The sequence below is a fragment of the Ichthyophthirius multifiliis genome (genome assembly GCF_000220395.1).
Source record: "Ichthyophthirius multifiliis unplaced genomic scaffold scaff_1120509251178, whole genome shotgun sequence".
Classification (NCBI taxonomy): Eukaryota; Ciliophora; class Oligohymenophorea; order Hymenostomatida; genus Ichthyophthirius; species Ichthyophthirius multifiliis.
In genome coordinates this window covers 17808-30277 of record NW_004086129.1, presented here as the reverse complement: position 1 = coordinate 30277, position 12470 = coordinate 17808, and the positions used below count along the sequence as shown (strand labels likewise).

The 12470-nt window shown below is 16.5% G+C and overlaps 3 protein-coding genes across 3 annotated transcripts, besides 5 other annotated features; 2 read left to right on the top strand and 1 right to left on the bottom strand. All coding sequences in view use genetic code 6, as the record gives it.

Moving 5' to 3' along the window:
* Nucleotides 1-5674: 5674 nt before the first annotated feature.
* Nucleotides 5675-5735: a microsatellite.
* Nucleotides 5736-6187: 452 nt separating this feature from the next.
* Nucleotides 6188-7164, top strand: IMG5_154660 (hypothetical protein; the record flags this gene model as incomplete). The annotated part of the gene is made up of 2 exons (XM_004030671.1): nucleotides 6188-6473; nucleotides 6534-7164. The coding sequence occupies 2 exons, from the start codon at nucleotides 6188-6190 to the stop codon at nucleotides 7124-7126; spliced, it is 879 nt and encodes a 292-aa protein (XP_004030719.1). The 3' UTR covers nucleotides 7127-7164.
* Nucleotides 7165-7476: 312 nt separating this feature from the next.
* IMG5_154650 (nucleoside phosphatase family protein, putative) lies at nucleotides 7477-8893 on the bottom strand (the record flags this gene model as incomplete). Its single annotated transcript, XM_004030670.1, has 2 exons — nucleotides 7477-7861; nucleotides 8025-8893. The coding sequence occupies 2 exons, from the start codon at nucleotides 8891-8893 to the stop codon at nucleotides 7477-7479; spliced, it is 1254 nt and encodes a 417-aa protein (XP_004030718.1).
* Nucleotides 8604-8633: a microsatellite.
* A 1039-nt stretch (nucleotides 8894-9932) lies between the features above and the next one.
* Nucleotides 9933-11836, top strand: IMG5_154640 (hypothetical protein; the record flags this gene model as incomplete). Its single annotated transcript, XM_004030669.1, has 3 exons — nucleotides 9933-10083; nucleotides 10125-11195; nucleotides 11238-11836. The coding sequence occupies 3 exons, from the start codon at nucleotides 9933-9935 to the stop codon at nucleotides 11771-11773; spliced, it is 1758 nt and encodes a 585-aa protein (XP_004030717.1). The 3' UTR covers nucleotides 11774-11836.
* Nucleotides 10680-10728: a microsatellite.
* Nucleotides 11837-12347: 511 nt separating the features above from the next.
* Nucleotides 12348-12436: a microsatellite.
* Nucleotides 12351-12447: a microsatellite.
* Nucleotides 12448-12470: the final 23 nt, after the last annotated feature.

The window sequence follows — 12470 nt, the reverse complement described above, 5'->3', positions numbered from 1 at the left end:
AATAAAATACTATTTTTATATGATCTTGTAATCTTTTGGTTATTAATATGTGTTATTATTTTTTTTAAATTTTGAAATATTTTCCTTATGGTTATGAAGAGTTCTGTAGAACTGTAGAATTAGGTATAACTTTTATATAAACTCTAAATTTCAAAATATTAATTAATTTAGAGTCCTCAAGTTGTAAATAAAAAGAAGATATTTATAAAAAATTTGCCATATTTTTATAGAAGTAAATATTAAAAAGTAAAATAAGAAAAAAACACAATTTTATTTTTTTAAAATAAAAAAATAGTAATTTTTATTTATCTAATTCATATTATAAAAAAATATTTATATTTTTAAAAAATATAATTAAAATTTAATTTAATTTTATATATAATAAATTTATGAAATTATTTAATATATTTAAATGAATTTAATAAAAAAAAAAATTTCAAGAAATCAATAAATAAATAATATTTTTTTTAGGAATAAATTAATTTAAAAATGGAATTTTGTAAATAATCACAATATATTAAATGCCTTAATAATATTTTCCATAATTTATATAATAATATTAGTTCGAATTTATTATTTGGTATTTTAATGATATTTTTGAATTTATAAAGCGAATTAGAATGTATTGTTTCTTATAAAAATATTTTTAATTAATCCTTTCTAAATTATATATTTAATAATAAAAGAAAAATAAGAATAAGCTTCTTACTATAATTTTTATTTGATTAAAATATTAATTATTAAATTTTATTTTGGATTACATTTTCATTTAATATTTTAATAATTTTTTTGATTTTGATTATATATCTAATGTAAATGCATAACATTTTTTATTAGAACATTTAGTTACTTCTAAAAATTTAATTAAGAGCATATAACTATGTATTCTTCTTTTAATCTATTTCTATTAGCTTAGATTTACTAAATTAAACCGACATTCAATAAATTACTCTTGTAATATTAATATCTTTAAATATTACTTTTACTTTTTTTATTTGTTTTTTATAATCTTTCTATGATTTTAATTATTCTTTTTAAAACAAAGATGGCTTATAATAAAACTAATCATTATTAAATCAGATTAAAACAACTTTTTTTGGCTTTTTAATAATTAGTAATCGTTATGCAAATTAAAATTTAGTTACTATTTCTAATTGCTTATTTTGTATTTTTAAACTATTCATTTACTTTACTTAACATAGCTATTATTGTAAAGAAATATCAATTTTTTATATATAATGTTGCTTTATTTATTTTATTTCAATAGTTAGTTTTATAATTGCTGATTATTTTGATAGTGAAAATATTTAACTTATATTAATTTATAGTATTCCTTTATGTTTTCACTTTGGGTAAATTATTCATAATAGAACTAATTTTGTATATTCAATTAATAAAATTTAAAATTAATTTAAATTAAGCAATTAAAAATTTGACATATATGTTAGATTAGTTAATTAAAATTTAAATTTATTTTATGATGATTATATAAATAAAAATCAAGGAATATTTTTTGAAAATATATTTATTTCGCATAAATTGAAATGTCAAGAATAGTTTTTTAATTGCTTTTGTTATAATTTTTATAAAGTAATTATTTATATATAAAAATTAATGGCAATTTTATTAAAAAAATTAATTTAAGGAAAATGATGTTTTTAATTTTAAAGAACATTTTGGAGAAAAATTTAGAAAAAAATACATTACTTTTTATATTATGGATATTTTTGAATAATACATCTAAAAATAGAAAAAAAAAAGTATGAAAATTGTATTTTCATATCTAAACTTTTTAATTGATATTTTTTAATCAGAAACTAAGTGTTTCATTTAAATATATAATTTTAGTCTTTTATCAAAAAATTAAAAAATTAAATCGTTAGATTAAACATATTTTGAATTTTTATTTTTACGAGCAAAAGAAAAATATAATAAAATTTTAAATAATTCATTTTACTAAAATCAAAATTTATTTATTCTAGGTCCAATTTAATTTGAAGAAGACTTGCAATAATTTAAAGATTTATTTAGAGATTTATTAATAAAAAAAGGTTAATTTTATGATTTTTTATGTAATGATTTAATTGATTTACATATTGTTTAAAAAAATGCATTTAAAATATATGAATCATAACAATAATTATTATAAAAGTTATAATTTTTATTTTAAATAAATCCAAATTGTGAAATTTAATATTTAATGAAAATTTTTTATTTTAATATCGATTTTCAGGATTAAAATATTTAAAATGCTATTCTGCTTTATTAAAAAAAAATTGATTAAAAAAATCATTAAAATATAGAAGTATTTTTTAAAAATGTGTGTGCAGTATATATTTCTTTAGTATAATAAAGTGAATAGATAATTAAATCTTCATCAAATATATTTGATATATTAGGTTATTAAAAATAATAAATAATTGGAAAAAATTTAAATACATTGATACCTAAAGTATTAAATTAGTCACATGAAAAAGCAGTTAAAAACTTTAAAAAATTTGGATCAATCAAATATTTATCTAAAAGTATTTTTTTAAAAAAATTATTTATTAAAAAATAAAAGATAATCATAATAATGTTCTTGGATTAAAATAAAACGGATTTTTGATATCTTTACGTCTGAAATTAAAAATAGAAAATATGAATGATGATCTTGGAATATCTTGCCTTATTAAACAAATAAATAATAATAAAAATCTTATACTTTTTAATTAAGATGGTAATATATGTGAAACCAGTGAATAAATTTATTTTAAATTATTCAAAGGATATGGTAATAAATAATAAATTTAATAAATATTTATTAAAAATTAGATAGTTTAAAATAACTAAATATACTTAACATAATTCCTTTAATTTCAATAATAAACACTATTTAAAAAAATAGAATTTTTTACAGCATAATAATACTTAGAAAAAATACGAGTTGTTAAAAATACATAAATTAGTAATTTCTTATTACTAACATAATTGAAAATGCTATTTAAGACAATGCAACCATATTTAATGTGGAATTTGAATTTTGTATAATAGAAAATAAGTATTAATAATAATAATATCAATATTTATAAATTAATAAATATTCTTTAGAAAAAAATAAATTTTCAATTACAAAATCTTTAAATAAATTAAAAGAATTAATTTAAATATTCGTTTAATAAAATTTAAATTAATAATCATAATCAATTAATAACATGATGTATAAAAAAAAATATATATGCATTTTATTTATTTTAATAAAAAAGAATTGAATAAAATTAAACCAGTTTGAGCGATAAAAAATAAATAGAAATAGAATAAAATTTAATAAACAATAATTAAAATGCTGTATAAAAAAATTAAAATAATAATATATCAACTTAAATATTCGATTTATAAATTAGCCAAAAATAAGAAACAAATATCTTAAATAGTCCTTATAATAAAATAATTGATAGTTTATTAGAATAAAATATAATATATAATTAAAAAAATTAATAAAATATTTGGAATGATAATTTTGTAAGTTCTTTTAAATATATAAATCAAAATTCTATTTAATCAACTACTAATTTAAAAGCTTCAAAGGTTATAAGTGATAGAAATTAATAATTATTTAATAAATTTTCAAATGCTAGTTTTAGAATTTAAAGATTATAGACTGATTAAATATAAACTATTTAAAACGAAGAAAGCATTTCTGACAATTTAACTGAAAATTAAATTAAAATCATTTAATAAGACTAAATAAAAAATAATAAAAGTAATTATAAAAGTTAATAAAGACTTAAAGATATTTAAAAAAAATAATTATTAAATTAGATTAATTAATAAAAATAAAATTTAACTTCAATAATTTTTGATTTAATATTTTACTTTTATTTTTTATATATTATAATCATATCTTTTATATTTTAGTAAAATGTTTCTTAAAAATTAACGTATTTTAATTAAAATTATAAAATTTTAAATTAGCCTACTTATATGTCTTCAGACATTTCTAATATTTTAGGATTATATTCAAAATAATATGTTCTAAGTACAAATTTTTTAAATTAAAGTTAAGAATAAATAATAAAAGAATAAGAAAATATTAATTTTCTTTTAAAATAATTTAGCAATTATTATTAAGAAGATATACTAATAATATATAATTAATCATTCAATTAAGAAATTTTTAATATATACATTTAAAATTAAATTCAAATCAAATGGTTTTTTAACTAAAATAACTTTAATATTAAATAAAAGGATTATTAAATAAATTTATTGCAATTGATATTGTAATATTATTTACTTATTTAAGAAATTAGCAATAATAGAAATTTAACACAATCTGAAATAATTTTTTATTGGGAAAATTTAGAAATTATCAATATTTAATTAAACGAAATTTAAATATAAATTCAAGCCTTTTTACTTTAATAGTTAGAAAATTTAAATAATATTTCTAAAGAATATTTAATAATTATTTTTGTTGCTTCTTCTTTGATAATGCTAAAATTTATTTATTTAAGTATTTTTAAACACAACCAAAAATAGCGAATTCTTTAATTTTTTGGAACTTTTTCTCCTGAAATTTTAATTAAATAAATTTATACTATTGAATAAGCGATTTCATGGCTTTAAAATCATAATATTGGCTATAAAAAATAAAAAAATACATTTAAAAATTCAATTAATATAATATAAAAACAAGGAAATAAAAGAAACAGATCTATAGCCACATTTGTAAATCTTTCAAAAAAAAAATGTATTCTTTTTGGTTTATATCAGCTTTTATAGTTTTGCTTTTGTTTATAATTCCAGAAATATTTTATGAAATAACCAATTAATTTTAAAATTAATGTAAAGTAATTATTACAGAAAGAATAATCATATGTCATAGTACAAAATATGTTTCTTACTTATATGCTATTAATTAAGGATTATTATATTTATATAGCTCAGGCAGAGATATTAAAGACACTGTTTAAATTAGGCTTTACTAAAAATTTATCGAGAATGGAAATAAAAGTGTAGAATAATAATTATTTTATTTGTTTGAGAATTAAAATGTAAAAAGATATAATTAATAAAAGTATGAAAATTTTTGTAAGAAAATTCTTTTTGAAAATATTTGTGATTATTATGAATAAACATAATAATTAGATATTTTGATTATTAATAATGTAATTTAATAAATAGAGGAATTTTAAAAAGAGGATTTATTTTGACAATTTAAAATATTATAAATTAAGATTATAACTTGTAATATGTTTATACATAAAAATAGGATAGTGTTTAAAATTACTTGTTGATTAATATAAAGATCATTTAACTTCTTTAATAAGTTAAATTTAACTTTAGAATATTATATATGATTTGGAAGAAGAATATTACTATATCGAAATGAATAATTAAACTGAATTTCTTGAAGAATTTTTCTTTATATTAATTATAGTATAACTGCTACTTTTAGCATTTTTATTATATTTTTTCTAGAAATTTTTAAAAAAATATGTAAATGAAAATATTAATCACTTAAAAAATACATTAAAAATATTTAATGCAAATATAATTATAAAAAATGCTATAGTTGCAAAATATTTATTAAATAAATAATGAAATAATGAAGAAATATAAATATATATTAAAATAAAAAAAATACTATAAACTTTTTATATTTTATGTAAAATAAAAATTCTTAAACAAGTAAAATTATATATTTAATAAAATTAAAACAATAGATAAAATTATATATATAAATAAAATTAAAAAGGTAAGGTTATATCAAAATAGATAATTTTTTTTTATTTTAAATTAAAAAATAAAAAATATATCATAAAATAAAAAAATCATTAATTTTAAAAATAAATTAAGTTTAATTTATTTTATTTATAACTAAAAATTAAAACTTTTATGCGAAATTTAATCTTTAATGTATTAATAAAAATCAACAATTAATTAATATTATAATAAATTAAAAAAAAAAAAAATATTGAAACATTTAAAAAAATTATTCCACCAATATTTAATTTTGACCTTTTTTCCTTTTTATTAATATAATATTAATTTTCTCTTATCAATATATTTTAAATAAAATTAAAATAAAATTTTACAAATAAATAAAGAAATTAATCATCATATATAAAATAATAATATCTTTTCAAAATCTTTAATTAAAATTATAAATAAAAAAATACATATAAAGCAATAAAAAATAAAAATGCATTAAAAGTTTCTCGTTTTATTATTATTAATTTGTTTAATATCTTAATCTTTATCATAATTTGTTTTCAAGGGTTGCTTTTAATAAATTGGAATAGTAACCGAAGAAATAATTAATATCGCTTAAAATGTTTCATAAAAAAATACAACAATTTAAACATTCTTGACCAAAACTTACAATATCGTAAAGAACGTAGACCCTTTATTCAAATCATGTGGATTAAACGTTCGTTACTTAAATAAAACTTAAGAGTGGGGTCCTAAAAATTCTGAAAATTGTTTTAGTAATAATATATATATATAAAAGAAAAAAAATTAAATATATTATTATAATATTTCATTAGATAATATTGCTTAAATTTATGATGGAATTGCTAAAGTTTATTAAAGCTATTAATCTGGAGGTAATTCCTTTTAACTTATGGGGCCTATTGGAAATCTTGTTTCTTTGATTAATACTACAAAAATCGATTGTCATCCTACTCACTTTGAGTAAAATCACATATTACTCTAATATTCTCTTGAAGAAACTTACGAGTTACTTAAATAAGATTCTTCAAAATGTTTAAATGAAAATAGTTCATTAGCCATGGCTTCTGTATAAGTTGCAATGAATATTGCAAATAAAGATATAAACGGAACTATATCATCAACAATTAAAATTTTAAAAGATTTACCTAAAGTTTTGTTAAATTGTGGATAATAAAAAATTTATGAAAAAATTAAAGTTTTCGAAAGTATTGATTTTGATGATTGTGATTAAGATTTGAAAGAACTCATTGCCCATGTCATGGAACTTATTAATAATATTAAAAGCAAAGGTTATTTCGCTTTACTTTCTAATGCTTAAGGAATTTATAATGAAATTAAAGATTTGAACACTCATTGCAGAAAAAACAATAACATTGTAGCTTTAATGTTAGGTAAAGTAAACTGAAAAAAACTATGCTAAAATAATCTAGTCAATAAGAAAAAAAAAAGAAAAAAGATTTTATTTTTATCTATATAAAATAAAATCAAGTTTAATATCTTTTTATTTTTTTATATAAAATTTAAATAAAAATTGAATTTTTTATTATATTTTAAAATATTATGATAATTTTTTTTAATTTGATAAAAAATTTTACACTATATAATTGATTAGAGTTTATAAATTATTAAACTAAATTTATTATTTTATACCCTAAAATAAAATATAATCAACAAAAGAATAATTATAATAATAAATTTATATAAAGAATAAAATTAAATTTCACTTCACTATAATATAATTTTTAATTTAAAATATCAATTTTCATAAGGATCTTAAATATGATAATTTTTGTCATGTTAACTATTCTTATTTCCTATTCTTATCATAAGATAAGAAAGGTCCCATCCAGGATATATAGTATCAACTCTATCTGGTACATTTACAATTTAATCATATTTAAGATTATAAACTTCTTATAGCAAAGTATAAACATAAGCTGCGTTAAAAACTTTTTCATATAAATTTTTATCGCCCCAAAATTACAAATTAACTTACTACCAATTCATCTAATATAAATACTCTAGCTTTTCATAATAATCTTACATTTTAAATTCTCTTTTAAATTTAAGGAATTTAGCAGAATCACTAGCATTACTTACTGCATATATTTAATGGTTTTCTGGAAGTTTGATTTTTTATCTTTCATTTATAAAGCAAGAGTCATAATTTTACGTTTTGCAATTTTTAATGGTTTTTAAATATATTTAGAAATAAAATTTTAACATTATTATAAATTGCCAGTTCCTTATATGATATAATTTTTTATTAAGAATTTTCCATAATTACTAATTCTTTTTGATACCCATTATTAGCACAAGGGAAATAAACATTAATTTTTTCATTATTTTTTTTATTTTAAACCAAATTAATATTTTCACTATTACTAATAACAGACTTAATAATATTATATCTTGCTTAATTTACTCCAAAACCCAAAAAAGTATAACTACGTAATTTTTTATAATCCATTTTCTCCAAAATAATATCCATATCCATATTCTAGTTATTTTTCTCAACTCTATTTTCTATAGGAACAAATGCTACTTGAGAAGAAGCACCACCAATATCAATAGTAGTAACTGTATTTTATTTATTTAAATTTTCCATATTTAAATTTCCCAATAAATAATTCATATTTAACCACAAATAAGCACCTTCTTAAGGTCCTGTAATTATTTGGCACCATTTTTTTTATTCTTTTGGGTCATTTGGAAAATAATATTCAGATTAACTCAATATAGTTATTGATTCATTTATTATATATTATTGTTGATTTGGTGTTAATAATCTCATCCCTGCGGTTGCTCCTAGCATTATAGGAGTTCTTTTTCTTGTTTTAGGGCTTTCTATAATTGAGTTTAAGTAATTGAATATTGGCATAAATAAATCTACTTTTAATAAATTTACTTTTGTTTGAAATTGGGCTAAACGAGGAAATTCCTTTTATTTTTAGACTTCAGAACTTCTGTAATCTAAATTTGGGACATAGTATTGCTTAAAGCAATCGATATTATAAATGTTTGCTCTTGTTCCCGATGAACCTGCATCTAATGCTACTGCGTAACATTTTTGATCCTCTATGTCTAAAAGGTCTTAGATTAAATCATTTGTTGTATTTATGAAACATATTAAATGAAGTAAAAAAAGAAGAATAATATAAATACTTTCCATAAGTATTTTTTTCTTTTTATGACACTTTTCTAAAAATAAATATTTATTATAAAAAGTATTTTTATTTTTTATGTTTTTAAATATATATGTTTCAATTATTTAATTATAAAATTTATGTTTTAAAAACGTTAATCCCGTTTTAATAGTAATATAAAAAGAATAAAAATTTTAGTATTTTAAATTAATTTTAATTTCAAAAAAAAAACTTTTCAATTATTTATATTTAATCTGAAAAATATTAAAATAAAACTTTATAAAAATAATAAAATATTAAATAAAAATACTAACTATTTATAATTAAATAATTCTTATTTATTTAATTTATTCTATAATTTATTTTATATATTAAAAATATTTATATTTTTTTAGATTTAAATATTGAAAAATTGATTTATAAAAAGATTAGCAATTTAAAAAATATTTATTACCCTAGTATTTTAGCTTATTGTATAAGTTTCACAAAAAATACAAATTAAAATTTGTATATCACTTCTATACAATTTAAATTAGTTTGTAGTAGCTTATACAAATAAAATATTATAATTTTATATTTTATTTATTTAATTAGACTAATAATTTAAATCTTGTTAGTTTACATAAAAGAATTAATAATTGTTATTAAAAAATTATATTTATGAAAATAGAATAGGTTATTTATAAATAACTTAATATACTAAAGACTAATCTGCTTAATTTTGTTTTTTTTCATAAAATAATTAATTAATGCTATAAAGAAAAATATATATAATTTTTTAACGAAATATTAGGCTATTTATAAATAATTATTATAATATAATTAATTTTTATTAAATAATATCCTATAATTTATCTTTAATTTGATGAATTATTAATTTATAATTTAAAGTATAAATTATAATAATTATATTATTTGTAGTCAAAACTATTTTTTTAATATTTTTAATAACTTAAGTAAAATTATAAAATAATTTTGTTTTACAAAAAAAAGTCATAAAATAGGGTCTAAAAAATAAATTAAAATAATATAAAAAAAGAAAATATAAATACAAATTAATAAAAAATGTAAAACAACAAAAAAACTTGTTATTACGAAATACTAGGTATTGATAAAAAAGCAACAGATGAAGAAATAAAAAAAGCATATAAAAAGTAGGCATTAAAATATCATCCAGATAAAAACACTGAAGAAGATTCAAAGCTAATTTTTTAATGTAAAAAAAATAAAATTAAAATTAAAATACAAAAATAATAGAAATAAGTGAAGCTTATGAAACATTAATAGACCCAAATGAAAGAAGTTGGTACGACTCTCATAGAGATTAAATATTAAAAGGGACATATGGAGAACCTATGTCAAAAGAAGAATAAGAATAAAATACATACGGATTTAATATTTGGCCTTATTTTAGTAGCAGTTGTTATGAAGGATTTGAGGCAAGTTAAGAAAAAAATTTTTACAGCATTTATTCTGAAGTTTTTGAAAAAATAAAAAATGAAGAATGGAATGCTTACGAATATACTGATGATCCAGAAGTTGAAAGTTAAAAATATTTTAAACCTGAACCTTTTGGAAACTCATAGAGTAGTAAAAAAGAAGTTATTGAATTTTATAAATGGTGGAGTAATTTCTTTTCTTATAAATCCTTTAGTTGGTGTGATGAGTACAATATCAATGAAGCTCCTAATAGATGGGAAAGAAGATAAATGGAAAAGATTAATAAAAAAGAACGTTTTTAAGAAAAAAAAAAATACATTAAAACTATTAAGGAGTTAGTTGAGTTTGTTAGAAGAAGAGATCCTAGATGGAAAAAAATAGAAGATGAAAGATAAATAGAAGAAGATAGAAAAAAAGAAGAGATTAGATTGAAATAGGAAGTTGAGAAAAAAAGGAAATAAGAAAAATTAAAATAATTAGAAGAATAATTAACTAAGAAATAAAAGCAACTAGCGAAAATGTCAAAAAAAGATTAAGTTAGCCGGGCCGCTTAATTAGATGAAGAATTTAGAATTTATAAAGAATAATAATTGAAGTTTTAACAAGAATAAGAATAACTATAATAAATTGCAAATTTGGAAAAAGAAAAAGAAGAAGAGGAAGAAGAAGAATAGGAATACACTGATTTTATTTGCGAATTATGTAATAAAGGATTTAAAAATAATGAAACACTTGAGAAACATAATAATAGTAATTCTCATAAAAACAAGAAGAAAAAAATTCAGAAAAAACTTAATTAATAAAATAATATAGAAACTAATTAATTTGATAATGATGGATATTCTGAAGGATCTAGTTTATAAATTAGTTAATAATAGTAAGAAAAGGGTAAAAAATCAAAAGGAAAGAAAAAAAAATAAAATAATAAAGATGAATAAGAAGAATAAAACATTAAAAATGACTTTAAAAATGATATTTAAATAACTGATTATTGGAATTAAAATACTTAGGAAAACAATGACTAATAAAATAATGAAGATGTTGAAAAAGAAGAATGGAAGGAAAAAGTTATTGTTGAAAAAGAAGAAGTAGACGAATGGAATAGTATGAAAGGATTAACAAAAAAACAACAAAATAAATTAACACATATGTAAGTTTTAAAATAGAAAGAATAGGAAAAATAATAAAAGGAGTTAGAAAAATTACAAAGAAAGAAAGAATAATAAAAATTAAAAAAATAAGGAAAATAAGGTGAACAATAATAATAATAAGAAGAAGAAGAAAACCAAAATAATAATTTTGAATCTAACTAATTTAAAGATTAATAAGATTAGGAAAAAGATTAGCTATAAATAAATAATGATGATAAATAAAATCAATTATAATAAAAATAAGAAGAAGATGAATGGTATAGTATTAAAGTTTAGCCTAAACCTTAAAAAGTAGATAAAAAAAAGAAAAAATGAGTTATTTATATTTTTTTTTTATTCCATATAATGTATTTAATATTAAAATAATTTAATTCTTTTAGAATAAAAATTTATTTTTATATTTTTAAAAAGAAAAGTTCATAATAATATATTTTTTTTTTAATAATTTTAATTATTATTTGACTAACTAATTTTATTTATATAATTTAATTTAACTAAATTATATAATAAGAGTATATTTAAAATTTTAATTTATAATTTTCCAAAAAATCTAATGCTTTTTATGAATTTAAAATTTAGTTAATAATTATTGTTTATCCAAGAAAATTTAATTAAATAAATATATTAAATTTTTTTTGTTAATTTTATTTAAATAAATATGTATAACTCAAAGTTATATAATTTACTTATAAATGATTAATGGATAAATAAGTAGACGAAAATATTTTGAATAAAATACATTACGTAAGAAAACATTATAAGAAATCAATTACGATATATAAAATAACAAATAAATAAGTTAAGAAAAAGTAGATGATTACAAAGAAATGCAATAAAGTAGTCCAAAGTAATAGTATTAAATATCTTCATTTACCCAATTTGACAATTTATAATAATAATAATAATAATAATAATAATAATAATAATAATAATAATAATAATAATTAAGATAATAATAATCAATTAAAATAAAATAATGATATAAAATATATAGTAAAAAATAGTAAACTAT